Source organism: Pavona decussata, unplaced genomic scaffold, assembly GCF_977016875.1.
Source record: "Pavona decussata unplaced genomic scaffold, jaPavDecu1.1 SCAFFOLD_202, whole genome shotgun sequence".
Taxonomy (NCBI): domain Eukaryota; kingdom Metazoa; phylum Cnidaria; class Anthozoa; order Scleractinia; family Agariciidae; genus Pavona; species Pavona decussata.
In genome coordinates this window covers 243,531-269,740 of record NW_028145610.1, presented here as the reverse complement: position 1 = coordinate 269,740, position 26,210 = coordinate 243,531, and the positions used below count along the sequence as shown (strand labels likewise).

The 26,210-nt window shown below is 38.9% G+C and overlaps 1 protein-coding gene across 1 annotated transcript; it reads right to left on the bottom strand.

Annotated features, from left to right (window-relative positions):
* LOC146460974 (exocyst complex component 7-like) lies at positions 1-26,187 on the bottom strand. The gene is made up of 28 exons (XM_085087488.1): positions 25,997-26,187; positions 24,451-24,516; positions 22,794-22,893; positions 22,351-22,435; positions 21,520-21,625; positions 20,315-20,438; positions 19,403-19,441; positions 18,787-18,855; positions 17,607-17,664; positions 15,964-15,973; positions 14,971-15,001; positions 14,168-14,213; positions 13,613-13,644; positions 12,792-12,852; positions 11,439-11,496; positions 11,071-11,175; positions 10,130-10,249; positions 9,324-9,383; positions 8,944-8,982; positions 8,257-8,319; positions 7,063-7,132; positions 5,739-5,807; positions 4,656-4,776; positions 2,895-2,993; positions 2,247-2,325; positions 2,049-2,090; positions 1,478-1,611; positions 1-957 (listed from the first exon to the last, which is right to left on the bottom strand). Exons 1-28 carry the CDS (start codon positions 26,045-26,047, stop codon positions 855-857), a joined length of 2,040 nt encoding a protein of 679 aa, XP_084943614.1. The 5' UTR covers positions 26,048-26,187; the 3' UTR covers positions 1-854.
* Positions 26,188-26,210: the final 23 nt, after the last annotated feature.

Genomic DNA, 26,210 nt, shown 5'->3' with positions numbered 1-26,210 from the left:
TTCTGCTAAGTTGGCATCTTTAATTTCATCAAAACATCTATATAAACAACTTAACATAGCTGTACTAGAGGCGAATTATTCGTCTTGGAAGAACTTGGGTAAACAACTTCTGTTCGTCTGGTTCTTCGCTCGTTATTCGTCTAACGTAAAAACACGTACAAGACGAATTATGCTTCCAGATTAACTATCGATTTGAGTTCTTCGTCAGCGGACGGTCTTGGCAGATGAACGCATATTGTAGCAATTATACTAAGCACACCCGTCTCTCTCATAAACTCCCTTTTGGATTTCTAATTTTGCCATTAATAAGCCCCCCCCCCCCCCCCCTCCCCCACCCCTTTCTTCCATCCATTGCCCTCCTTCCCCTACGAAGTAATTAGAATTAAAGATAAAGATGTGGTCAAATCTTTGAAACATGACTAATTTGCGTCGACACAATTCAAGTTTCAAATATCTTGCAGGAAACTGAAAGTTTTCAGCGTGTAGAAGCATTACTGTGTAAGGTATATATATGACATCGGATTTGTGATACCCACTAGTGTTAGAATCTTAGCGAAGCTAGAGCTTCACAAGTTTACGTTTTCTTCAAAATTTACTTCGTGATTCTTATAGAGCGGCCCTCTCAAACAAGTTCTACCACCCAATTGGCCCCTGAGGGGCTTGAAGAGCTGTTCTAAGGGGCTGCGGAGATTCATCCTGTGTTTCTCTATTAATGGCTTAATTACAAGACATTGTTAGTCGAACGAAACGTACGTTGCTTGCGTTTGACCGTGTCCACTTTATCCCCGAAGGATAATGCGTCTCTAGTACATCACAACAGCAATTAATTTGATTATGGTCCACAACTGATTTTTCTACGCGGAGACATCAAAGAACGTTTTCAGCTTGGCTTCAACCTCATCCACCGTGTACTTGATGTACTTTTCAGGATTTTTTGTGAAGGGTAAATTCCGAAATCTACAAAAGAAACAAAAAGGTAAGAATACCGAACGTGTGAGAAAACGCATCATGGTCTTCTTAACCACGGACGGCCGGGAATTTGGTGTTATATCAAAAACTCCAAAACGTTTTTTGGTCAACAGAAACCTAAAAGTATTGCTCAAATTTGGTGTAGATTGTCACCCCAGTGTACTAAGACTATGGATGAGTGTCTCTGGCCACGGATGGACTGTGTTAGAATGGACTGCAACTTGAAGAACGTCAGGCTAACTGTTTTCAAGGTCTTGCGTTTTCGTCCCTAAAATACACTAGAGCGCCAGGTCATGAGTTGTTCCTTTCAAGAGTTCAGTTGATTTCTTCTCGGGTGTTCTAGAATTATTTTGTAACTAAGTGAAGATGTTGTCGAACCATTTTCACCACTAAAGGTCAAAATTCCCCTTTAAAGATATTTCCCCTTTAAAGTCAAACAGGCAAGCAAATTTCCGGTTTACACCGTTAAATGTATGTTGCAAAAATCTCAACAATTGTTATTACTTACTTCTCTCTGAATTTCTGGTACATTGGTAGAATCTCTTGAACGTTTCTATCCCTCAGTTGATCTCTGAGCTGCGTATCTGGCACTGCGTATGTTTTCTGTATCTGATGCAGCTCCTCAAATTCCGTGTTGAAGCCCTTTAAGAAAAAAAAAACAAAAAACAAATTTCATTCACTTTGTTTAATCTTCCTTCGTGTATAATTATGAAGGCGTGTGCAAGTGTATGCTTCCTTATTTTAATACTAATCGTGAATTTAAAGTCGGCTTGTGAACAGCCTCCCGAGTGAGGAATAGGCTGGCCTGCAGAACAGGCGTTATGTTTTTATTTTTTTTTTTCGTTTTTCAGGCGAGCGGAGGAAAGCACGAGGCCAGCGCGGATTTTTTTCTCGCCCCTCCCGTCGCGCGTGACTCGCGCTCCGCGTTCACCTCGTGGTTGCCTCCGCTCGCCCGAAAAACGCAAAAAAATAACGCCTGTTCTTCAGGCTAGGAATAGGCCAATAGGGTGCACAAAACATCAGTGAACAGAGCGCGCAAGGTGCAGACATTCCCCTCTCCCGAGGGATTAAGATCTCACCTTGAACTTATCTTTAATTAATTGTCTCTCTTTCTCTTTTAGCTGAAAAAGAAAGAAGAAAAGTAAACAACATCCAAGCAAAAAATGAATCTCGCGAAATGTGACTGCTTTCAAGAGTGACCAACACTAAATTATCATCAGAATAAATTAAAATGTACCGGTAATTCTCTACCTCCTGATGTTCGATGAAGTTCTTACCTTTGTTTGTGTTTCAGATACTTTGGATGTTGAAATCGGTTTGTCCTTCTCAAGCAGGTAGTAGCGCACTTTCTCCCAGCTAAACAGAGATATAAAACATGTGTGAACAACAGAAACCAACCAACCGAGGTGACTAGGGATGGCACAGTGGTGAGAGCACTCGCCTCCCACCAATGTGGCCCGGGTTCGATTCCCGAACTCGGTGTCATATGAGGGTCAAGTTTGTTGTTAGTTCTCGTCCTTGCTCCGAGAGGTTTTTCTCAGGGTTTTTACTTCGGCTTCCCCATATCCTCAAAACCTACATTTCTAAATTCCAATGCGATCTGGGGAGTGTCCCATACTGTAAATCGCATTTGATCACCTCTTTAATGGAATTATACGCACACAAATTTACACTTTTTTTTCTAAAATTTTGGTCGATTGAATTGACTGATAAAAAGGTTCACCGAATTCGCGCTAGTTAGTTCGTCTGTCCAAGATGATACAGCTCCTCCAGAAATCAACTGTCTAGCTTAACACGCAAAAACAACTACAAAGTTTACGCCACGATACGGCAACTACAAAGTTTGCCATTTCTTGGACAAGGAATTATCTACTGCTGTAAACAAAGCTCTACTGTCTAGTAACAAATGAACCATCATAAGAGACCAGTTTTCATAAGAGGTCATCTGATCGTGAATCAATTGCTGATACTGCCTCTCCACTTCAGCGATTCCACCTTCTTGAAGAAGAGCAAGAAGACCTGATCTGAAACGAAGAAAGGCGAAAAAAAAAATGTCACTGCAGTGAAGGTTGCGTTCGAGTGACCTTATTCCGGAATAAGAACAAGCGGAATAGCTGTTTCATTTATCTTTTTAAAAAAATTGGGAGGCCCATTCTGCAAACTATCGCTGACGCGTGAGAATTTAAAGAGTCTCTGTCAACCAGTGCGCTTTGCGGGCGTTGAGCTGTGTGGAGGCCATTTTAGCTTATATCGAAATTTCAGTTCTCAGAGTCCTGGCTTTTTCTGAGGATCTTCTGCGCTATGTGAACGATTTACGGTCCGGTGTGTTAAGATATCATTACATCATAGAATTTCTATATATATTTGGGTTTTTTTTTAAATTGAATTAAGTTTGTGCCAAAAAAACCCCGATTTTGTTGTGGTCGGGCCAACTATCGCGATCTCCGCCCAAAACGTGGTAGGCCGCCAAAGAATGAAAGAAAACAAGACGATTCTGTTGCGAGAGAGCACTTTCAACCTCTGGAACCAGACGACGATTGATCTTGGTTTTCAGCGGAACACGAATTGCGAATTTGCTGAGGTTTCTTGTCTCAGTCCACGCTTGCAAGTAAAGTGGCATCGTAAACCTTCATCTCGACACGGACAGCCGCGGTATTTGCCAGATTTCTTTGAACACATTGTTAAACAGCTGCGAGTCCAAGGGGCAATTGCAAAATAAACGAGCTTACTTTCGTTCAAGATGTCGTAAATAAGTTTATCTAGTTCTCTACTCACCACGCGGTTTAGTGGGACCGAAATTGGCTGACTTGTCGCTGAATAACTCGAAGCAGCTTGTAATCTTCGAGTTGAAATTGCAACCGGAGAGCCATAATAATTTTCCACCATCTCTTCCTCTGCCGAATCCTCCATTTCTAATTCACGACTTAGGTCCACCATCTTTGAAAGTGTACTCAACTGATGCTTTGACAAGAAGAACTTTGAGCGCTTCCAAACATGGCTGCCGCGCCAAGGAAGCCCTGGCGTAAACAATAACACACGCGCGCAAAGGCCTGTGGTTGAAAGAGACTCTTTAAGAGCGGTCTCGTACTCCAATAATTCCTAAAACCTTTTATGAGGGACTTCTTGTCTTTGTACTACCTGTGTCTTTTTAATCCTTAGAATAACGCTAAAATAGGTAACAGTAGGAGTATAGTCGCACAAAGAGCTATAAGCGACCAACGCGGGCGAGTATCTGTGGCGTGAAACAAGTATAGTCTATCACAGGTAACCCAACATAAAGCAAGTGGTAATTTTGCTGTTATTGCTGTTAAAAACTGCGGCGACTAACAAAATGTACAGCGTTTGATTTGGTTTTATCTACTTGGCTCTGTGATTGGTTAGCCAAATTCGCGCCATTTTCTCAATCAATGACAAGCAAAACCAAAACTCGCACGCGTTTCCCGCGCTTGGCACCGGCGGTTGCATGCATTTGCTTTGAATTCTGATTGGTTCATTGCGCTGTTTACAGCTCTCGTGATTGGCCGTGCCAGAGTAATTACTCTGGTTTTGGTTTTAAGATACAGATCCCAGGGCAAGGGAAAAGCTTTGGGAACAGGGTTGCGAAAACCGCTCTAAAATGGGGACTGCTAGTTATCATACTAGAGGTGTTCACTAGACCACCAGACAACGCTAAAATTTGTTCTTACCTTTGAAGAGCCTTGACTATGTAATTGTAGTTATTGAGCAAGAAGAGAGCGGACAATGTAGGCGCTTCATATACTCTGGCCTTGAGCTCCAGGTTTAGTCCCAAGGCTCCAAGTACACGCTCTGTGTTACAAACATACCAGACATGATGTCAATATTGTTTGCCATTTAAATAAATAAACGTGATCGTACCGAAAAGAAATCCTTGAAAATTTCAGGGAACCTGTTATTACGGACATCACGGAGATCAGGAGAAGGGTCCATATTAAGGACGGTGCCTACTATTGTTACTGCGCATACGTTCTGTGCATCTCAAGATACTCGGGTTTCCTATGGGTGGTGCCTGCTAATACAGGAATAGTTTTGCGCGGTTTTAAACTATGCCGAGAAAGCAGAAATTAGCAAACGCTTTTGGTATCTCGAAAGAAAATTGGGGGTAACCATGCATTTTTCAGAGATAATTAAGCTTCAATTTAGGAAAAAATCCCATACATTGCTTCATATTTTGGCGCTTTTTAGAGATATTATTGCTTAATTATATCTGAAAAATGCGTGGCTACCCCCAATTTTCATTTTAGATTCCAATAGGCCTTCCTAAGATCTGCTTTTCCCGCATAGTCATAAACCGCACAAAAATACTTCGATATTAGTAGGCACCGTCCTTAATGTAGGCTAAAGGTACTCTCTTATTTTGCTCAGGGATACCAGAGCAAGCAAAACACGCGCGCGCGCGCGAAACTTGCCTCCCGCGAGGAGACGCGACGCGGGAGGCGATATGCGCGCGCGCTCAAGTTTTTTGCTTGCTTTACGATTCTTGAGAAACAAAAGACTGGTTGCAGTCTAGGATGTCTGAAATGTGTGGATAAGGACCACGAAAACTAGCTTGTGTAGCGAGTGTTTCAGTGAGTTTTGTTATGCAAAAGTTGAATCTGCTACTCCCGTTTTTCGTTGTCGTCCCAACCTTCGCGCTGTTAAAAAGTGAAAAGTAATAATGGAATTTTTTTCCGTGACCAAAAGCTTTGGATGAATTTTCTTCCACTACGTTGCGTGTCATTTCTTTACTTTTTAAAGTTCCAAATACTTACGGACATATTCAGCTACGACCCTTGTAAACAGTGCTGTTTCTCGTGTGAAGAAGGTCCCGCTCTGGTCCTCTGTAATGCATCAATGGGAATTAAAGAGACTGGGTCAGTATTTACAATACAATACAATACGACACGACACGATACGATACCCTACGATACGATATGATACAATGCAATACAATACAATAACTTATTTAAAGAGGGAGGCGTAATAACCTATAATAATTTTATAACTTAAGGCCCTCGAAATAAGAGGAAAAAATACATACAACGTTGACAAGTATTGAGGTCAATATCCTATAATTATAATCCATCAAATATTTTCGCTCGCGCGCGATTGGTCTAAACGCCTCACGTGACCGAATATACCCAAGCTAAAACTGGGGAATATTCGATGATATTCCCCAAGTGATATTCCCCAATTTCAAAAACTTTAAGGCGCGTCTTGTCTAAAATTAAAATTAATGTCAAGATGGGGGAACAGTTTGCTTTTGTGACAGAAGGAGAGATAAACCTGCTGGTCGATAAAGCAGTATTAGAAAACAACATACGCTCTAAACGTTTTTGACGGTCAACTGTTCTTAAACGAAATGTTCAAATACTCAAGCTCGTTGCTACATGTTGCGAAAAATATTAGAAGGATAATAACCACAATAGCCTCCATTTGGCTTTAAAAATATGCTTAGATATTTGTATTTGGACATTATCTGTTCCTGGAAGCTCACAGTTTTCCTCGAGCTTCGCTCTTGGAAAACTGTTCGCTTCTCGGAACAGATAATGTCCGCGGACAAATATCTGAGCATATTTTCGCGCCAAATGGAGGCTATAATTTATATATAAATATTGAAACATTCGAATTTGCAAAATTAAATGAGGGATAATCAACATTCGCAAAAAGTACACCATTTAAATATATTAATCGATGGAGAAAAAGTTAAATATCACGTAAAAAAAAGTCATCTCAGAAGGAGACAGTTGCATTAATAGATACCTGAAAATACTCGTCCAGTTTTGTCACAAGGTACCACTTTACTACTGAAAAGAAACTTTTAAAAGCAAATGTCTGGTGCTATGGACGACCAGGATAGAAAATGACTACAACTGGGAAACAATGGGCCGACGTTTCTCCGCTTTACTGTTATTAAGGGTCTCTTACCCTTCCAGAATTGTTTTCACATTTCCATCGTCAAGACACTTTCCCAACTTTCGGATACTAACGGTGTGCCTCAAGATTTAGCGCAGCGGACTAGGTCTCTTTCAAAGCCGGACTTTACCTTCCCGCTGAACCTTCGTAACTAAGTCTGTACTGTAGTTATTTACCAACCTTGCATGGTGACCAACATGCTTCCCACAGTCTCAACGTAAGGCAGCAGCTGCTCCATAAAAATAAGTGTCTAAGAAGAACAACAATGGTTGTAAATCATTGTAATCTAACATGCTCCACGATGACTATGTACTTACGGACTGAGTGAGGGGGAGAGACGGGAATATATTTGAATCTGATCAGATCCATCACAGGCAGCTTAACATAGAGTGTAAGTCAAGTTGTATATCGGGCTGTACTGAGATGTAGATCACGTCGTAGCGCTATAGTTCAAACCGTTCATCTTTACATCACAGCCTGAACATTTGTGTTGCTCACTTTCGAACAACTTCGCTGCGCTTTCGCGCGCAATTTGTATACATTGCATCGAAGTGCAGTTTTTTCAAAGAGCGGTAATAGGAAGATTTGTAACGGACAGAACAGCACTGTCCAGTAAAAAAATTAAAAATCTTACGAAGGAAAGATTTTTTCCCTTAACTTCATTATCTTTCGCTGCGCAGTGGAGCCAATTTAACAAAACTTTACATTTGTAATTTACAAGCTGGGGCGCTTGCTTTTACGCGCAAACACACGAAAGAACACGATAAAGAGTTCAAAAATTTCATTTAAGACTTCTTACAATGTCTGCGGAAAACATTTTCTGCACGCGTGTGTCATTTCAAGGATAAAATTTGTTAGCTGCTGACAAGCGTAAATGTTTTAATAAATTGGCCCCTGGTCGCTTTATATATACAATTTATCACTAATCTCGCACCCTGGTGTTACGAGGCGCTATCCACTAGATAAGAGTGATGGAAACCTTTGGACAGACATCCGTTCGAAGATGCCTCTAGGGACAGTGACGTCAATACAGAAAGGTTAAGTCTCGCGGTTTCTCCATTCCTCAGTAATTTCATTCTGAGTATTCAACAATCCCATTCATATTTCCGTCCACACAGTTTTTCTTCCTCTGCACTCATGAAATACAGCTGAAAAATAGAGAAATCGCGAGACTAGCGTTCCTGTATTGACGTCACAGCCCTACTATTCCCAGTCTCCCCTCTTGTGCGATATTGTACCCAACCAGAAGTAAAATTTGACACTTTTATACGCCTCAAACGCGGGGAAGAAAAATTGATAAGGAATATTTTTTTCGATTTTCATACGATAACGACATGAAGATTTGATCATGCAAATAAAACGGCGTCCACTTACATTTCTAGTAAGTTCATGAACTGTTCCATCACTTGGCATGTTGGAATGCTTGTCAGGACCATGCTAAAAAACAAAGAAACAGGCAAAGGTCACAATAGTTGTCCTCGTTGTCTAACACACTACAGATGTCTAGTTTTCGTATAGCATAAGAATAATAATTTGAATCAATAAAACGGAGCCATCATTGTGGATTTTCTTTTATTCCGATATGTATTTTTGAATGATATAATCCAAAAAATAGTGCTCACGTTTAAATCTGTGGATCTGTGGAATACATATTGGAAGTGAAAAGTGAGGCTAAAAACTGGTGACGGAGCCCCTCAAACAGGAAGTTCCAGTATAAAAGGGGCCTGGCCAGGCCATTCTCACCTTCAGTTGTCAATCAACCATCAGAGCGTAAACAACTGACAAACAACATGTGTCTTTTTCATCGGCTTTTACCGATAAAATTGGCTTAGTTTTCAGAATAACCCTTGTTAAACAAATTAGAACTCGATATCTTATATTGCTGTGGTGATATTATAAAAATTTGAGGCATATTTTTATGAGGACGCTTGAGTCAACGACTTGTCACGATTGAACAGCATCTAAATTTACATCTCACGCCCGCAAAGGTGTGAAATGAAGGACGGGCTTGCCCTTTTATAGCGAAACTTCTTGCTTAAATAAAGTTTGTTCATCGTTTACCTTGATTCCATCAGCAAACTCATCCAGAGCTTTGGCAGACTGAAAATAAGTCAAATGAATATAAATTCAAATTTACCCCATGAGAAACAAATACCTAACAACAAGTAAGTCCAATGATAAGTTGTAGTTGCTGGAAATCCTAAAATTTGATCATTCATATTTATCAAAACTATTTGAGTATTATATAATAAATATCAAGTTAAAGTTACTGAGCGGTAATTTCCATTGTCACTTTTTGTTATCCTTGACAAAATGGTCCTCAAGTGTAACCAAAGCAACATGTTCCTTCTAACAACATCTTGGAGTTAACATCACACGCTATAAAACTCAGAATGACCCCAGAAAAAAACTGTGCTATGTTACATTCCGTGTCCACTCACAGTAGCCTCCATGGCGTGAATGAGTGTTGGGAACTGTCCTTGAGTTCTGTGAAAAGTCTCCTGCAAAAAGTGAATGTCATCAACTGAGTTCCTCAAAAGATTAAAACAAGTAGTCTAAAAGTATCAGGACTTAGAATGTTGATCTCGGAAAGTTGGCTTGCCTTCCATTAAATTTGTTAGAAAAGTAAGAGCCACTAACACGAACAAATTCTTCAGTATAGACATTGGGCAGTTTTAGCAACGAGAGCGTCAAGAAAACGCAGGGTTAATGAGCCAAACAATGGCTATTTACGGACATTGTAAATATTAGTACATTTTTTTGACGTCCTCTGTATACCAAGAAACCAAATTCCTCGTTTTCTGGCGAACGTAAGCAATCAAACACTACAGAGTGGTTTTCAATTGAGTGTGGTAAAACCAAAACCAAAGTAATTCCACTGACCAATCACAGCAGACGTGAACAGAGCAATGGACCAATCAGAACTAGAAGCAAATACATGTAATCGGCTCCAAGTGCGGGAAAACGCGTGCGAGCAAGTCACGGTTGGTTTTGGTTTAGCTTCCCATTCAGTTGTGAAAATGGCGCGAACGTTGCCAACCAACCACAAAAGCACAGTAAAGCAAATGCGAAATTACTCTCGACACTCACGTGAAAACCTCTATTTTGAGACTGGTTGTTTGCAATTGTCATAAGATGTACCATATGGCCGAGTATGTACGTCTAATATTTACGAGGGCTCGGGCGCATGTGCCATAGTGCTCTAGTTTCTCCTTTAGGTTGCCGCCATCGTGATCAACAAACCTACCTGCAGGGTGACATAGAAATCAGGCTGAATGGCGTTGAAAGACTTAAGAATAGGAAGCACTTGCTGAATGGCTGGGTAATTGTGCTTGCTGAAGTGGCGTTTCAAGATGTTGATAATAGACTGAAAAAAAAAAACAATTAAAACTTACTTGGTTTTGTTTAATTTCCCCCTTGGATACTTCTTAACCCAAGACAGTTTACGACTTTTACCGTTAATAAACAGTAAGCCACTTTCCCTAGCGCACTTTTCAGATCTCAATCTGTGAAGAATTGTGCCCAGCAGACTGCTCTGCGTTCTGTAGTCACACTTTACGCCTTACAAATCAAACATTTCTTGATTGCAGTAACAATTGTTGTCAATCAAGTTTGTCTTCACGGTTACCGTTCTGTTCTAACTGCGTACAATGTATTACCGATACCAGGAACCACTGCTGCACAGGTTTCACTGCTGAGTGGGGCCTGTTTCTGGAAAACCTCACGAAGGCATTTCAAGCTTGAGAAGTATTTTTCAAATTTGAGACGGGGATTTTAGTGCAAACTTGCACAATGTTCTTCTTAAGAAAATAAAATAATAAAAAGCACTGAGCTTTGAAAATGAATTTAATTTAATTTGCGTCGACGAGTGTTCTGTGCATACGATACAATAGTGTTGGGAAAGAAATGTTTTTGAGAATTCTGAGAAACGCACATCTTAACTCACTCTTGGGAAAGATGAGGAAGCAAGTTTGAATCACTTAAGAATTTCAATTTTTTTTTTAAAAAAAAGGCTTAACTAGTAAGCAGCATTTTTCTTTCTGCGTATCTGCCCTACAGATTATTAAGTGATTCACCCAAACCTGTCACCAACTTCAGTTAAAGTTGAAGTTTCACCAGACGATCGCGCAGACTGGGCAGTAGTGAAAATAGACGATAAAAACCTTGACTATTAAAAACTGCACGTACCTCCCCTTCGGAAATGAATATATCCATAGCAGTCTGGATAAGCTTGTCAAAAATCGTGTTCTGGCTCTGCTCTGGAATGATGCTCTTCATTAATTCACGCTCGCTCTAATAAGACAAACGGAACAAGACTTTTCACTTTGTTAAATTTATCAAGATTAGCATAACTTGCACGTGTATCCTAGAGCCAAAGATAATCGATAATGCAAAACTGTAACTCCACGTCATTGTCACTTAATGTGAGCTTCAACAGTGATTTACTTATTAGCTTCCTTTCTGCAGTTATGCACGCTAGGGGTTTATACCCTTCAGTATGGACCTGCCACTAGGTAATAAAAAGTTAACAAGAAGTTCGATAATTATGTCATTACCTGTATGAGTCTCAGTAGAGATTTACAAAACACTATGTAATTTACAGCATCTATTTCCCTGAAAGAAAACGAGACAACAAAAGATTACCCTGATGTCCAATCCATGTTGATTTTGCAAACATGCAGCTTGTCGAGACTTTGCTGAAGGTTGTGATGTACAGATACTAGGGAACTTAAGTAATAGGGAGCTTTAGCAACGACGACGGCGACGGCAACAACAACGTCGCAAAACAATAGGTTTAATGAGGAAAAATAAGCGCTCTGTACATGCGTTTTGATTTTGGTACATTTCTCTGCCGTCCTCTGCAAGACAACAACGAAAATTGACCAGATTCAAGGTTTTGTGAAGAACGTGAGTACACGACGATGCATTTTTCATTCTCTTTCTTAACTCGAACGCCACGTCTACCAATTTAGTTACAGTGTAGTCTGCCGTTTTTGTGCAAGTTGGACGAGTTGAAACATTCGCGAAGTAGCACACATAAAATGAAGTTATATTTTCAAGTACGGTTTTCGTTGCCGTCGCCGTCATCGTTGCTAAAAGTCGCTATTACGACGGCGACGGCAACGGCGACGGCAACTCCACAAAACAATAGGTTTAATAAGCCAAAACAATCGCTCTGCACGTCCGTTATATGTTTTCAAATTACCAAATTCAAGGTTTTGTGGAGAACGTGGGTACAGGTCGGTGATATTTTTCGTTCTCTTCCTCAACGCCGCTCCTTCCACTAAGGCGTACTTTCACGTGGTGCTGTTCATCGGAGATGGACAAAGTGGTTCCAACTTTTAAAAATCTCAAGGGTGACCATCCAAATGAAAGCTACTGAGCAGCACTTTCCTGTGGTGCTGCTTATTATACTGTACGAAGCGGTTCTAACTTTTGAGGCTGTGGATGATATCCTAAATTGTGGCTATTCAAATGCAAGTTGCCGAGCAGTGCTTTGCTTTGCTGTGCTGCTGTTTTTTATGTTGCAAAACCATTCAAATGAAAGCTACTGAAGAGCACTGTACTGGGGTATTACTTTATTAAGCATGGGTGTATTTATCACCGCAGTAATAATTGGGGACACTCCAAACGAGACAAAGTACCGTTACAGTTATGTGGAAAGTAGTTCTTATTTGGAATTAGTGGAATGTTTTTTGTATGCACTGTATTTAAATCAGAGTTAATGTTGTTCATTTTTCGTTACATACATAAATTCTTTTTCTCATACTACCCTCGAAAAGGCGAGGATTTCACGAGCGAAATCGAAACTACCGAAGTTTAACTTCGGTAGTCCCGATTTCGCCGTGAACTCTTCGCCCCGTCTCGACTGAATACCCTTGGGTATCAGAGGATTGTATGACACTTACTCTTCTTCCTCTTTAGTTACTCCACTCTCTGTCGGAAGGGTTGACCCGCGGCGAGGATGGCCTACAAAATTGTCAACAAAATGAACATGAATTTCTTCTGCTCTGTGGAGAGCTTTTCCTGTTAGAAACGACTAAACTAAGAATTAACCGGACACAACCGTCAAATCGCAAAACAGTCATATCAGTCTATATCCTAAAGATCACTACTATAACTATCATTCAATTCACCCAGAGCCTAAATTTGGGCGCAAGACAAACAAGCATTCACTGACAAGTAATCACTTTATTCGTGGGAGTAGAGAAGGCTAGATCTTTTCCACCTTGTTATAATTTCTTTCTAAATCATTTCTCTGGTGAACAAGCAAGTACTTTGAATGGGTTATCAGTACAGTTTGGTCGGGAAAAACTTTCTCCTCATTAGTTTAATTTCTTGCAGGCAATGTATCGCTACTGAAGAACTTTGTGTGTTGCTGGGACCAAACTATTCTGGTAAACAAGGCAAGAAATTCAAATTGTTCTTGAACTGGTCTGCATGATGAGTAGAGTACGTTCTCAGGAGCTTTTCCACCTTCTCTTCTACCGATTTTGCCTGTTGAATTTTCATCCCATCTTTACTATTCGCCCCTAGATCTCCGAGGAACGGGATACTGCAATCAGTCGTGCATGCCCTGACGGCAAGGGAAGCTTGCCATTAAGTGGCTTATAAAAAACCAATAAATCAGAATAAATGTGACGTGACGCCCAAGATACGGCAATGTTTGTCAGATTGACTGGAGACCGTAGAGCATATGAGAAGTTTCCAAGATAAAGAAAAAAATTACCATGCTCTGACTTTGAAGGAACACGCCGCAGCCTGAAAACACAAAACAAAATGTGGTTACTTTTGCACTGAATATCGCCAATTTTCCTTTGCGACTCTTCTACATTTGTCACTTATACTACATGATGATAAAGATTTCAACTAATAGAGAAGTTTTCATTTGGGTGTTGAAAGTAATTTCGAGTTTCCTCTGGCTTTGCTTTTCTACGCCCTGTGACTGGCTAACAAAACTCACGCCGCTTTCTCAAACAATGAGAAACACAACCAAACCAATCCTGCTTTGCTCGCAAGCGTTTTCCCGCGCTTGGCACATGCTACTTGAATATGCTTTCAATTCTGATTGGTTCATTGCATATTGAATAAAAAGACAAATGAATGACTAAATTAATGCAACTATAAAAATACACAAAATAAAATTGTACGGCTGCCAGAAGTTGAAAAATAGAAGACAATGAACACTGAATTAGAAAAACCTTAGTTTAAGATTTAAGATGCAACAACAATAACCACAAAATTTTAAATACTGTGTTCAAATTAATGTGTAACGCCAACATACTCTCTCTTTTTGGCTGTTCCTCTTCGGGTGGGTGTATTCATTCCACCTAAGGATGCATTTAAACAACAAAAAAAGTTAACTTGTTTGTAGCAACAGTCTTACTACCGATGCTTGAGAAGCATCACTTCATCCTGGGTGAGACTGGCCTCATAGTGGAGGAGCTTTATCCCAAGAGCTTTAGTAATAGATTGGAGAGAGGGTAAGTTAAAATGGGTGAGAAAAATTTCCACAAAGAAAAGGCAAGTGGAGTCTCCGAGGATGTACTAGAGCATGTTTCAGTCTCTGGTAGATTCAACCTGACAGACAGAGGACAGAGAACAGGCACTGGTCCTCCAAGATGGGGGTTGGGCATGGTGACCCATCACTCCAACAGCACAAGGTCCACCCTAAGAGGGCATGTTATGCATCAAATGGTGAAACAGGGCATCAGAAAATATGTGTCACGGTGCTTGAGTGTTGTTCACCAACATAAAAAAATCCTAAAGTATACACCATTATACCTAGATCACACCCTATTTGACACAAAAAAAGCAAAACATAATATTATCATTTTTGGGTCAAAATGGGTATTAAAAAGTCAGCCCTTCTCCGAATAGACAGTAGACCTGCACCTTTCAAAAGCTTTATTTTCACTGGACCCTGATAACCTGCCGCTGCATTGTTTTTTAGGGTTGGGAACATTGTTCTGTTGTTCGTTCTTTTGTCCTCTCGACCAAATGGTGCAGGTCGCCTCAGAATAGAAGAGTTAAAAAACACGCCATGATATTAGTTTGTGCGTTTGGAATTTTAGCAGTTTGACTAACCTGGAGTAGATTTGGCCTTTACTCCAAAAGACTGTAAAACAAACAATCAAAATTCATTTCACTTTCTTCAATGATTGTACTGAATAATCTCTATAAGTCAGATTTGGCATAATGATCACAGCAGTTACACCTGCACACTGTTCCTTTCAAAGAGATGTCAAATGAAAGGACTACAAGATCCACAAGGGGTAGTGTTACAAGTACCTGCTTGTGTCTGGGAGCAAAGAAATTAATGACCTTTAGATTCTAGAACGAGTACGAGTACGACTACGAGTTTCTCCAATAAACAAAGAGTGCGCGCGCGTGAGCCAGTGTCATTTTGGCGGAAAAACGAGATAGCTGTCGTCATTTTACTACGAGTTTTTGTAAGAATCTCGTAGTGGCGAAAACGAGTCCTCGAAACGTAGGTGATCTTGTCTTTTTGGAAACACGAAAGGGCTTAACTATCATCATTCAAACCAACTGCGTCAAGTTCGTCGTTCGTAAAGAGTGAAATGAAACTTTCTGTGATATATCTGTTCTTAGTACTTCGCTAAAAACTCGAAGTCAAACCTCGTAGTCGTACTTGTACTCGTTCGAGAATCTAAAGGTTCCCTCAGTATAAACTATCTTTAGTTCCAAGGTTCATAAGTTAATTTTCATGGGTAGTAACTGGTTGCCAGAGTTTGCTGCTTTTTGTCCTCAGCTGACTTTCAAGTCCTGTGGTTGTTGACATTGCAAGATGGCACATTGCTTCCATGTTATGTGCAGTAATTACAGTAGAGCTGTAAAACTCCAGATTCAATCTACTGTATGGCTCATATACATGTGTAACGGCCTGTCATATTAGAGACACAATCCTGCAAAATTCCAGCTTATAGAACAAAGCCAACACATTTTAATACATGTGTCTTTCTTTCTGCCATTGTATTGAGCAGTTTTTTTTTTGGTGCTTGAAAACACATAACTTCCTGTTATTTAAAATAATTATTTAATTTGAACATTTACACTTACATCTTTTAACCTGTAAAGAGAATTAAAAAATAGTTAATTTATCATTGAAATAAAATATTACATCAAGACAATGACTAGCCTGCGTAGCTGGCGGTTTTTATGGGTGGCTCACCGGAAAGCCGGGCAGGAGAGCCAAAACGAGTGGCAAAGCCGCGGGGAAATGGGCAAATGGGGAAATGTGGCTTCGCCGCGACTGTCGTGGTTCTCTCCCCATTTCACCCGCAGCTGCACCACTCGTTTTGGCCCGGCTTTCCCGCCCACCAAAACCGCCAGCTACGCAGGCTAGACAATGACATTTAACAAACAAAAATGTTTCTCACAGTGTTTGGTCTTCAAAAAGGAAATGTTAAATTTTATACGTAATAGATCAAACATGAGGAAGAGTGTTTCCTCCGATTTCCAAACACCGAGAAGTAGGTTGGAAAAACGAGGCACAGCCGAGTTTGTTTAAACCAACTTCGAGGTGTTTGGAATTAGGAGGAAACACTCTTTCGAGTGTTTGATATAGCTTCTCAAACTATTGATAATTCTTGGAATAATTCGAAGCAAAAGTTCACAAAATTCTATGATAATTAAGATCACATTTCCAAACCTTCTTCACGGTAGTGATTTCCTTTGTTTTCTCTTCATGAATTATTAAAGAGTTTGAGAAATGTAGTTCAAAAGGATTCCTTAACAATGACCAATAAAGGGTGGTACTGTAGTTGCTTAATGAGAATGATCGGTACTAACTAAAGATACAAAAACTATACTGGTGCATGATAACTAAAAGCATTATGTCCATGGATTTAGCAGCTAAAACTGAAGGGGTAGAGCCAGCACAAAGAACAATAAACTAGAAGAATAATGAAGTTTGGGGAATTGGGGTGGCAAGAAAGGATTGAAAAGACAAATAATCATGTGAATAGAAAATAGACCTTTATGCTTAATCAGCAGACATAATTTTTATTAGTAGTCTTTAGGTTCTAGTATTGTTATTACTGGGAATACTAGCTTTGAGTTCAAGTTTTTAGCAAATTACAAAGAAGAGATATACCGGTATCCCAAGAAGCTTTATTTTCTGGGACTCTTTGTGAGCAATGAACTCAAGACAAAGTTGTTTTGAATGATGACAGCTAAGCCCATTCATGATTGATATGGTTTACGATGTGAATTTTAATTCTTTTTTGGCTAGAATTTAGTTAGGTGTCCACTATTAGTAGAGGGGACTTCTCCCCTCAGCTACATTTCTTGACACGTTAATAAAGTTATAATTATTATTATTAATCCAAAAAGACAACATAACATCACCTCAGTCTGTTTGGAGGACTTGTTTTTGCCACTACACCGTCCTCACAACAACTCATAGTGAAATGATGATGGCTATCTCATTTTCTGCCAAAATGACACTGGTTCACTCATACATGCTCTTAATTTAATCGTACTCATACTGGAACTAAAGGTCTCTATATTTGGAGAAAATGTTGTTTTGCCTTAGGGGTTAAAGCGTTAACTTGAAATTTAAAAACTCATCCCCAGTCTCTATTTGAACTCTGGAATGGGCAATCAACAATGTCAAAAGTGTCCTGCAGGTTTGGTGGGAGAAGGCAAACATGGAGTGGGGTTCATGTTCAATTCTTGACAAAGGACAGATCATGACTTACCCTTGAAGAGACCTCACAAGAGCATTTGATCTGATTTGTGCATAGACACTCATGAAATCTGAAAACAAAAACATATAAAACAGAGTACCAGTACTTAAACTAAATCAAAAAGAAAAACTTAATCAGTTTAAGGGGTAGTGTCATGGGATTCCCCTATTTCTTGGTAAAAATGTGCTTAATTTATAAAATTGTGAAATATCTTGCTCATACAGAAATATGGTTCTTAAGATCACTGATAAGGTCAAATCAAGTAGTGAATTTTCCAAGGAAGACAAGTATTTCAAGCTCTCACTCATTTAAGAATATTTTAGCTCACAGAACAATTATCATAATTATCATTTAATACAATTCAATAAAAATAGAAAAAAAAAGTTGTGTGTGCAGACTTTGGTCCACCCAAATAGTAAGTAACTATAAAACTAATCAAGTGGGTGACCCAAAATGTCTAAAATTAAGGAAAACAACAGTGAAAAACCAAAACTAAATTAAAATTAAACAAGTATTCCTTCATGGACTAATAACAAAGCTTTCAAAGGGTGGGCCACAACAAGTTATAACCAATTTTATGAACAACTTAAGGCAAGACCTTGAAAACATGTATTTTGTGACTATCAAGTTAGTAAACAGTGCATCCTTTTCCATCAATACCGTCCTTGGCCAACAAGGGTTATCTTGCACTAGATCAGAATACATGTACATGTAGCTGTTTTAAAGGAAACTTGCCATTTATTCGGGGAGTAGGGATGGTGCAGTGGTGAGAGCAAATGTGGCCCGGGTTCGATTCCTGGACTCGGCTTCATATGTGGGTTCAGTTTGTTGTTGGTTCTCGTCCTTGCTCCAAGAGGTTTTTCTCCAGGTACTCCAGTTTTCCCCTCTCCTCAAAAACCAACACTACCAGATTCCAATTCGATCTGGAGAGTGTCCCCGATTAGTGCTCTGCACTAAATGCATTGGCACTTAAATAAAATGATTTATTTGTTTATTTTATTTGTTATTCTTCAGAGGCCATATAAAAACTAAGTTAAACGTAAATAGTACTCGTTGGAATCCTTTCAGTTAAATTGTTAAGAAAGAGAGAGAGGGAGAGAGAGAATAAAGGATACATTAGTTTGTATTGTGATCAAAACAAAATGGTTAGAGCTATAATGTATCTGTTGGAGTTGGTATACATTCGACTTACCAATTGAATCATCTTTCCCAGGTCCATTCAACCAACGGGTTATAGTGCACAAGTCTTCCAGAACTTTTTCTACAGATGACAATGAAAAACATAACATGTTAACTTAACACAGAATTTTTGGGGGTTATAAATTGAAGGGGTGCCTGGAAAAAAGCCCTAAGTGACTTCTGATAAATTGTTAGATTCTCCTTCCAAATTGCCTTGTATTCATTTATGAAACAAAAGGAGAACTTGACCTTACATCAAAAGTCACTGAGGGCTTTGTTCCACACACCCCTTCAATTATAAGTGGTCTTTTCACTTTTGAATGGAAAGATTTTGGCAGCCTGAATGCTTTTTAGGGTTTCTTCAATAAGCAGTAGAAGAATGGACCTTTGGGGTTATGTTCTGGGATGTTGGACTTTGTTTGGGTCCAGTTTTAAAGCAACAGGGCTTTTTTTTTAGGTGTAATAACCGGGCCTCATTTACCCCCCCCCCCCTCCTCCCATGACCCTGATCTGAACATGTACATGTAACTTCATAACAGTACTTGTTGTAAATAATTTTCTTTAACCTTCCAGCTTACTATTAGTGTATATTATATTTTAATTATAAAAAAATGGAAATAATGACAAACCTGGCAAATGTTCAAATTCGCTTGGTTCCTCTGAATTTTCTAAAAAACAAGACTAACAAGTGAGGTTGCCACAACAAAAACTTGATAATGAGCGTGTTCCAGTTTGTTTTGTTAAGGACCTCTTTGAAACCATTAGGATAGGAAATGCTGCGCTATTTCATACATTACCCTGCATCTCATCATTTCTTACAGAAGTTTGTTTTCCTAATAAATTTATTATTGTCCCCAACACTATAATAAGGGCTACAGAATGGTAAAATTTGAGACTCATCAAGATGCCAAGACTCTCATTTAAAATCCGAGACCAAGACAACGCCAATCAAAAATCTGAGCGTGAGACACTGTGAAATCAGCCTTCTTTTTTTTAGGCATAAAATGGCAATTTACGAGCAGAATTTATCCAAGCCTACATGTTTCACAGCCTGCGTGATTGTATGCTGAGCTGCTTTTCACTATTCTTTGTTTTGTTGTTGTTTTAAATATGACCGTCATTCAGACTTAACAACTTGGCTTGCAAGAAGTCCTCTATGATCCAAAATCCAAAAATTATACGAAATTCCAAGACCTGTTTTATTTTTTACGAGACTCTAGTTTGAGATGCTGAGATTTCAAGACTCACCAAAAATTTGCCAAGACCCATCATTTTTCAAGGACCATTCCATACCCCTATGATTATTGGTTATTCAGACATGTCATTATACACCCTGTATGCTGATGGATTGTGTCTCAGGCAGATAAATAATTATCAGCAAATGTGGTAGATTTGCAATGTATTCTACTTCTAAAATAATATTAATAATAAATACTAGATACTTTAGTTAAAGCAATAAATCCCTTCTCAAAATAAAAATCTGGAAGGACATCTTCAGCTATATTGTACTTTAAGATAAGGAAGACAAATCATTTCCAGACCTGTACTTTCTCTGCTTTCACTCAGCTTTAAAATTGTTTCAACTGGAACAGGTTTGCTATGCCGGTTTAGCATCTGACGGAATTCCTTTTCAAGTGAATCACGCCCATAGTCTCGCAGGGATGTCTGAAAACAATGAAACACAGGTACAAAGTATTGAGTTATACATTTCATCACAAAAAACTAATTAAAAATAATTTAGGTGCATCTGATAAATCAGCATCCCAGCAGAATATGTCTTGTTTACAGTAATATAAAATTATACAATCATCCAACTGTCAAATTTAAGTTCAATATGAAAATAATTTGAACAACATATTACAGTGCGACGCGCCTTACCGTGGCCACCTAAAAAACTTTTGTTAACAAGTTTGCCGATCACGATACGCGAATTTGATTAACGGTCACGCCTCCTTGCAAAGTCCAACAGGCAAGTGACGCAACAGCTAATTATTGAAAACATGTCGTTCTGTATTTTATGAACAAGGAGGAAGATATCCTGATTTGCTAACTTGTAAAAAAGTTTGTTGAGTGTCCATGGTAAGGTGCTTTGCACTGTAATAAATACAGCAAAAAATAAAATTTATTTACAGTAGAACCCCACGAACTCGAACTCTGAAGGGAAACGAAAAACTGTTCGAGTTAGCTGGGCTTCGAGTTATCGGGCTCGATTAAAATATTCAGTTTTCCAGGTTAATAATTAATAGCTAATTGATTTTCAGCAGTTCGGTATACAATACAGTGCAAATTAAACTTATTTCATGAGAAACTAACACATTTTGTAACAACTGTAACGATTATGCATTCTTACGACAATGCAATACTGTGAATGTAACTTGGTTTATTTAATACACTCAATTTATGTAACTTCCCTTTTGCATTGGGGTCATTCTATTATCCATAGGAAAACCAGAAATTCGAGTTATAGGGGTAAATTTTGATCAAGGGAAACAAGATTTAGTTTGAGTTAGCGGGGTTTTCGAGTTATCCGAGTTCGAGTTAACCGAGTAAAAATGACTGAAAACTTAGGTCAAATCCAAGGGAATTGAGACTCAGTTTGAGTTAGTGTGTGAGTTCGAGTTATCCGAGTTTGAGTTACCAGGGTTCTACTGTATAAGGATTTGCCAGGTTAGTTGAAGATCCTAATTATTATATAAAAAAACTTTACATAAAGTTTGTTGTCACCGTAGAAAAATACATCACAAACCAGATTAGATAGTTCCATACAGTTGGGGTTGTTATGATTAAAGAACTCAATTGCATCCAGTACTCTTTCCAAGTTCTTGATGTATGCATCAAGCTGGCCTGTTGGTCTGTTAGAAACAAATGAACACATTTGCAGTACATGTAAAGGACAGTTCCTACTAATGAAGTGTTACTTTTTGCGTCCATGGTTTATGACTCGTTGGGGAAAGCAGATCTCAGCCAGGGTTATTGAAATCCAAAAAGAAACTTGGGGGTATGGTAAGCAGGCATTTTTTAAGAGATAATTAAGAAACAATTATTCTAAAAAACAGTAAAATACAAAGCAATGTATGGCGTTTTTTGCCAAATTGAAGCTTTATTATCTCGGAAAAATGCATGGTTACCCCAAATTTTCTTTTTGGATACCAAGGGCACTTGCTAACTTCTGCTTTCTCTGCATAGTTTTAAACGTCACAAAAATATCCCTGTATTAGTATGCACCACCCATAGGAAACTTGAGACATGCAGAATGTATGCGCAGGAACAAATTTAAGTTGTTCATTGGAATAAGTGGAAAAAGGAGTAATAATTACATGCAGTGACAATAATGAATTTTTATGTTTGTTTCGACTTGTTCAATTGTATTTTTAAATGAATACTAACAGTTTACTTTAGCAGCACTGCAGATTTTGCATTCTTGTCAAAATTTATCATTTAGAAGAATTTACATGCTGTTTCCCTTGATTTTACACTATCGTGGGCTTACTGGGTCACAAGGGATGCAATTTTGTATTTCCACTCAAGAACAAAATGATGATGCAAAATAGACAACACATATTTATTTATTACTTACGCATCTCTTATGACATGTTCAACACTGGCGTAAACATGATGATAACTGATAACATGATCTAATGCTGCTAATGATTTATCGATATCTGGGCAGAGTTAAGGTATGGCAATAAGTTGTGGTTAAAGGGCAACTATTTCAACCCAGGACATCCTTGGAGAAAGGCCAGTTCTCTTCCCTCAATATACTAATTCTGCAACCCACGAAGTATAATTTATCCTACGGTGCAACAAACTCAACCGGGGCCACCCAACATTGATCAGCCAATCACAAGTCACATTGACAACAAAGGAGTCTGGCTTTGGTAGTTTGTAAACCAATCAAAAATGAGAACATTCTTTAAATTTCAAAGTGTCGGTTTTTTCGATGGCCCCAGTTGAGTCCATTGCACTGTAATTGTTTAATTCTGATCCTAAACTATATAATTATCATCTTTTAAAGGATACTGGCTTGTCTTCTCTGTAAGTCATCAGTTTCTCTGTGTACAGGAACAATGGTGTCCTCCAGTTTGTGTATACGCACTTCAAACTTGGACAAGATATCAAGCTGAAAGGAAAATACCAAACTTTTAAACAGTTTCCTCATACCAGAAATTTAAGATCTACAAAGTAACTTTCAATAAGACTTGATTTCCATTCGTAAATAGTTTCTGTCTAGGTTTTGCCTTTTGACGGCATTACGCTCCAGTCCCCAAGTAATTTCCAACTCTACTTTACTGTAAACTATGTGCAGTAGAATGCAAGGATACTGAAGGGCTTTCACATAAGCTCCAATTAATAAATCAACAACAGTTTTCCATGGTCTACAGATAACTTACTCTGACTTATAGACCATAAAATTACATAAAATGTTTAAAACTAAAGTGCTCCAGCCACAAGCCACAGGCGAGTGGTTTCACTGCCAAGTTTTAAACATTTTATGGCGTCATTTTATGGTTTATAAGAGCGTAGAGCATTGATAGAAAACTGCCGTGGATTTGTTTTGCAATATATGGAAAAAGTGTGAGCAAAATTTGCTTTATTTTTTGTTTAGAAACTCTATGCATTACATTGGACATCACTTCTGTTGTCTGTACTTTTATAGACAATAGTTATGGGCCAAACAGTGCACAGGAATTTTGACAGTTACATGTATTGTAAAAATGGAGATGTCAGCTCCACAGGGAAAAAGGTGATCATGTTACAAAAGAAAATCTCCCCTTCTTGTTGTCTTTTTAAGTCCTTTTCAGACTCTTAAGCAGTCACTTATCTTCACTGTTAGTTGCTGGCCACAACACATATCATAGGTGCCTGCCAGCTGTGCAAATGACAGCCCTGAGACTGGCGTCATGTCATTTGTACAGTCAGTCACATTACTATACGAAAAAGATTTTCAAATGTTCTTTTAAAAACCCCACCTACTGAAGAGGGAATAAATCAGCTTCCTGCGATAGGAATTACATTAATTTAAGCATGAAATTCCTGCCCTGGGAATTTGTGCTGACCAACATTCTTCCTTAAAATGTCAGGGGTTTAACTTTCCATTGACACTGTCAGTATTTGTTGCTACTTTTCACAAAATACATTTTTTCAGTTGCTAGTTAAATGGGAAAACAGAGTTAAGATGGGGCTAAACCTTCTAAGTAACATTGGTGTACAACATTGGTCAATCCTGATGCTGCCAGTCCAATCTGTTATTGAACATGCAAGAAATTGGATCCTTCTCTGGTTTAGCAAGTCTGCGCGAGCGTCGAACAGGTACATGTACCAGAGATGCAGCTTGAGCTACAGAGATTGTCAAATGAAAGAGAGTAAACTAAAGTTGTTTGAACAGTTCAGTGTGAGATAATGAATGAAACCTTAGACACTTCTGTTCAATTAAATAGCAATGCTTATAATTATCATTTGACAATAAACATCCATCCTCACTTAGGTAATTGACACAACAATATAAAGAATGTTTTGCACCCCATGTTATACACTGTATGGTGTTGGTAACTTTACCAACATTTTCTGTTGGATGGATGTTACAGTAGTCAGAATGACGTTAAATGATGTTCTGTCACACATCCAACATACACAATGTTGGATGTGTGACATCACAAAATGCTACAACGTTGCTCACCATGTTTCCTGTAATTTGATCAGTCTTTTCCAGGCTGTCTTTTAGAAAAGCCAAGATATTTTTTTCCTAAAAGAGGCAAAAATAACAAAAATAATGTTTAACCTAGCTAAGATTTTTGTTGAATCACACTGCATTTGTTGATTGGACTAGAAGGTTAAAATTTTACCATCTGTAATGGACAAAAAATAATCATCCACAGAAGGTACCCGTACGTGCTCCAGGGTGCATTCCATGTGCACCCCATGCCAAAGTTAGACCAAGAGTTTCAAAGTTCTATGCCAAGTGGCCATCGAAGTGCCTGTGACAGGGAAATGTTATGCAGACCGCCACGCCAACAGACCTGCCAACTCTCACAATTCTGCCATGAGTCTCACGATTTTTTATCTTTTCTCACAGCCTTACGACAAGACTCCCAATCTCACGGTTTTTGGGGAAAAAACATTCTGAAATGAAACGTTACCTTGTTGGATAAAATTGGAAATTTAATGGGGAATGCTAGTGCCATAAAGTGATCAACTTTTAAAGGAGAACACTGTACTTAATGGACTGTGTGATTTTAGCTAGCGTTTACCGTTTTTTTATTAGGCCTCTACTAGTAATTTCATGCAGTGGTGAAAACAGAAATTGACCATTAACCAGAATTCAATTCCACGCTGAGTTACCCAGAAGTGTTCGCAAGTTCATACGACATAAACGGCCCAAGAAAGCAATCAGATCGAAATAGTCTTACTACTAAGCCTTTTTGTTGTATCTCCAATTTTTTTTTTTTCATGGGTCTCCAGATTTTTCTTTATCAGGGGTTGGCAGGTCTGCGTGAACCTCAATCCCCCTAGACTGACCCCACTCCCTGCCTATAGGCCCTAAATCCTTCACTGGGAGAGAAATGCCAGACATTATTGTTTGGACAACACCAGTTCATTTGAGTGGTATAAGTTTTTAAAAGCGTACAAAATTTTTCTGCACGCAAGCGCCTCTGTATTATGTGTTTTATGTCAAAATGGACCATGATCAGGCGCCAGCATGCCAAGCAATTTGGATTCTCATGCCAAAGATCTTCAACATAACCTACATAAACTGCATCCTGGAGTACACTTATATTTTGATATGTCATACCTCACTTTACTATCCACAGCTGAAGAAATACTGTGCTCCCTATAAAGGTTGTGCTCCTTTTTGCTTCATAGGTTTATTAAGGAATCAGGCAAGTGACAAGTTCATTATTTTATCAATCCCACAGGCCTCAATTCTCAACTTAGTTCTCCATGATTGAATCAAGTCAAGATTCGAGACTCAAAGAGACTGTCAACTTCTTCCTGACTGCTACTGTTGCAATATTGATACGGTGTTTCCCCACCAGTCCTCCCTGAGCATGCATTTTTCACCACCTCCTCAGAATACAGCTAACGTATCTTAGCCACAAAAAAAATTTTTCACCATAAAAAAGGTTCGAAAGAGTGTAAACGTAAGAACAACCGCGCACCGAGTTGAGCTGGATTTTTCAGGGCAGAGGAATACACTAATAAACTGTAATTTATTGAGGAAATACCTGGGCAAGTTTGTCTTCCAGCTGTCGCTTCCTGACAGATATGTCATCCATGATGAAGATATGGAAAGTTAAACAACCAAGCGAAAGATTTTTCTCCTAGATTCTCCTTTAAGGGGTAAAAATTCCATGTTTTAGTGGTGAAAATTTGGGAAACTGACGAAACTCCTCCCGCCTCTTGGATGTTATGATCGCCGTCGTATTTGTCAGCGGTAAT

Excerpts from the sequence above, each read along its gene's own strand:
- LOC146460974 (XM_085087488.1), bottom strand. The coding sequence starts at position 26,047 with ATGGATGACATATCTGTCAGGAAGCGACAGCTGGAAGACAAACTTGCC. Across the intron at positions 4,777-5,738 it reads GGTCGTAGCTGAATATGTCC|AGCGTGTACTTGGAGCCTTG; the intron begins GTAAGTATTTGG and ends TTTGTAACACAG. Across the intron at positions 958-1,477 it reads TACCAGAAATTCAGAGAGAA|ATTTCGGAATTTACCCTTCA; the intron begins GTAAGTAATAAC and ends TTTCTTTTGTAG.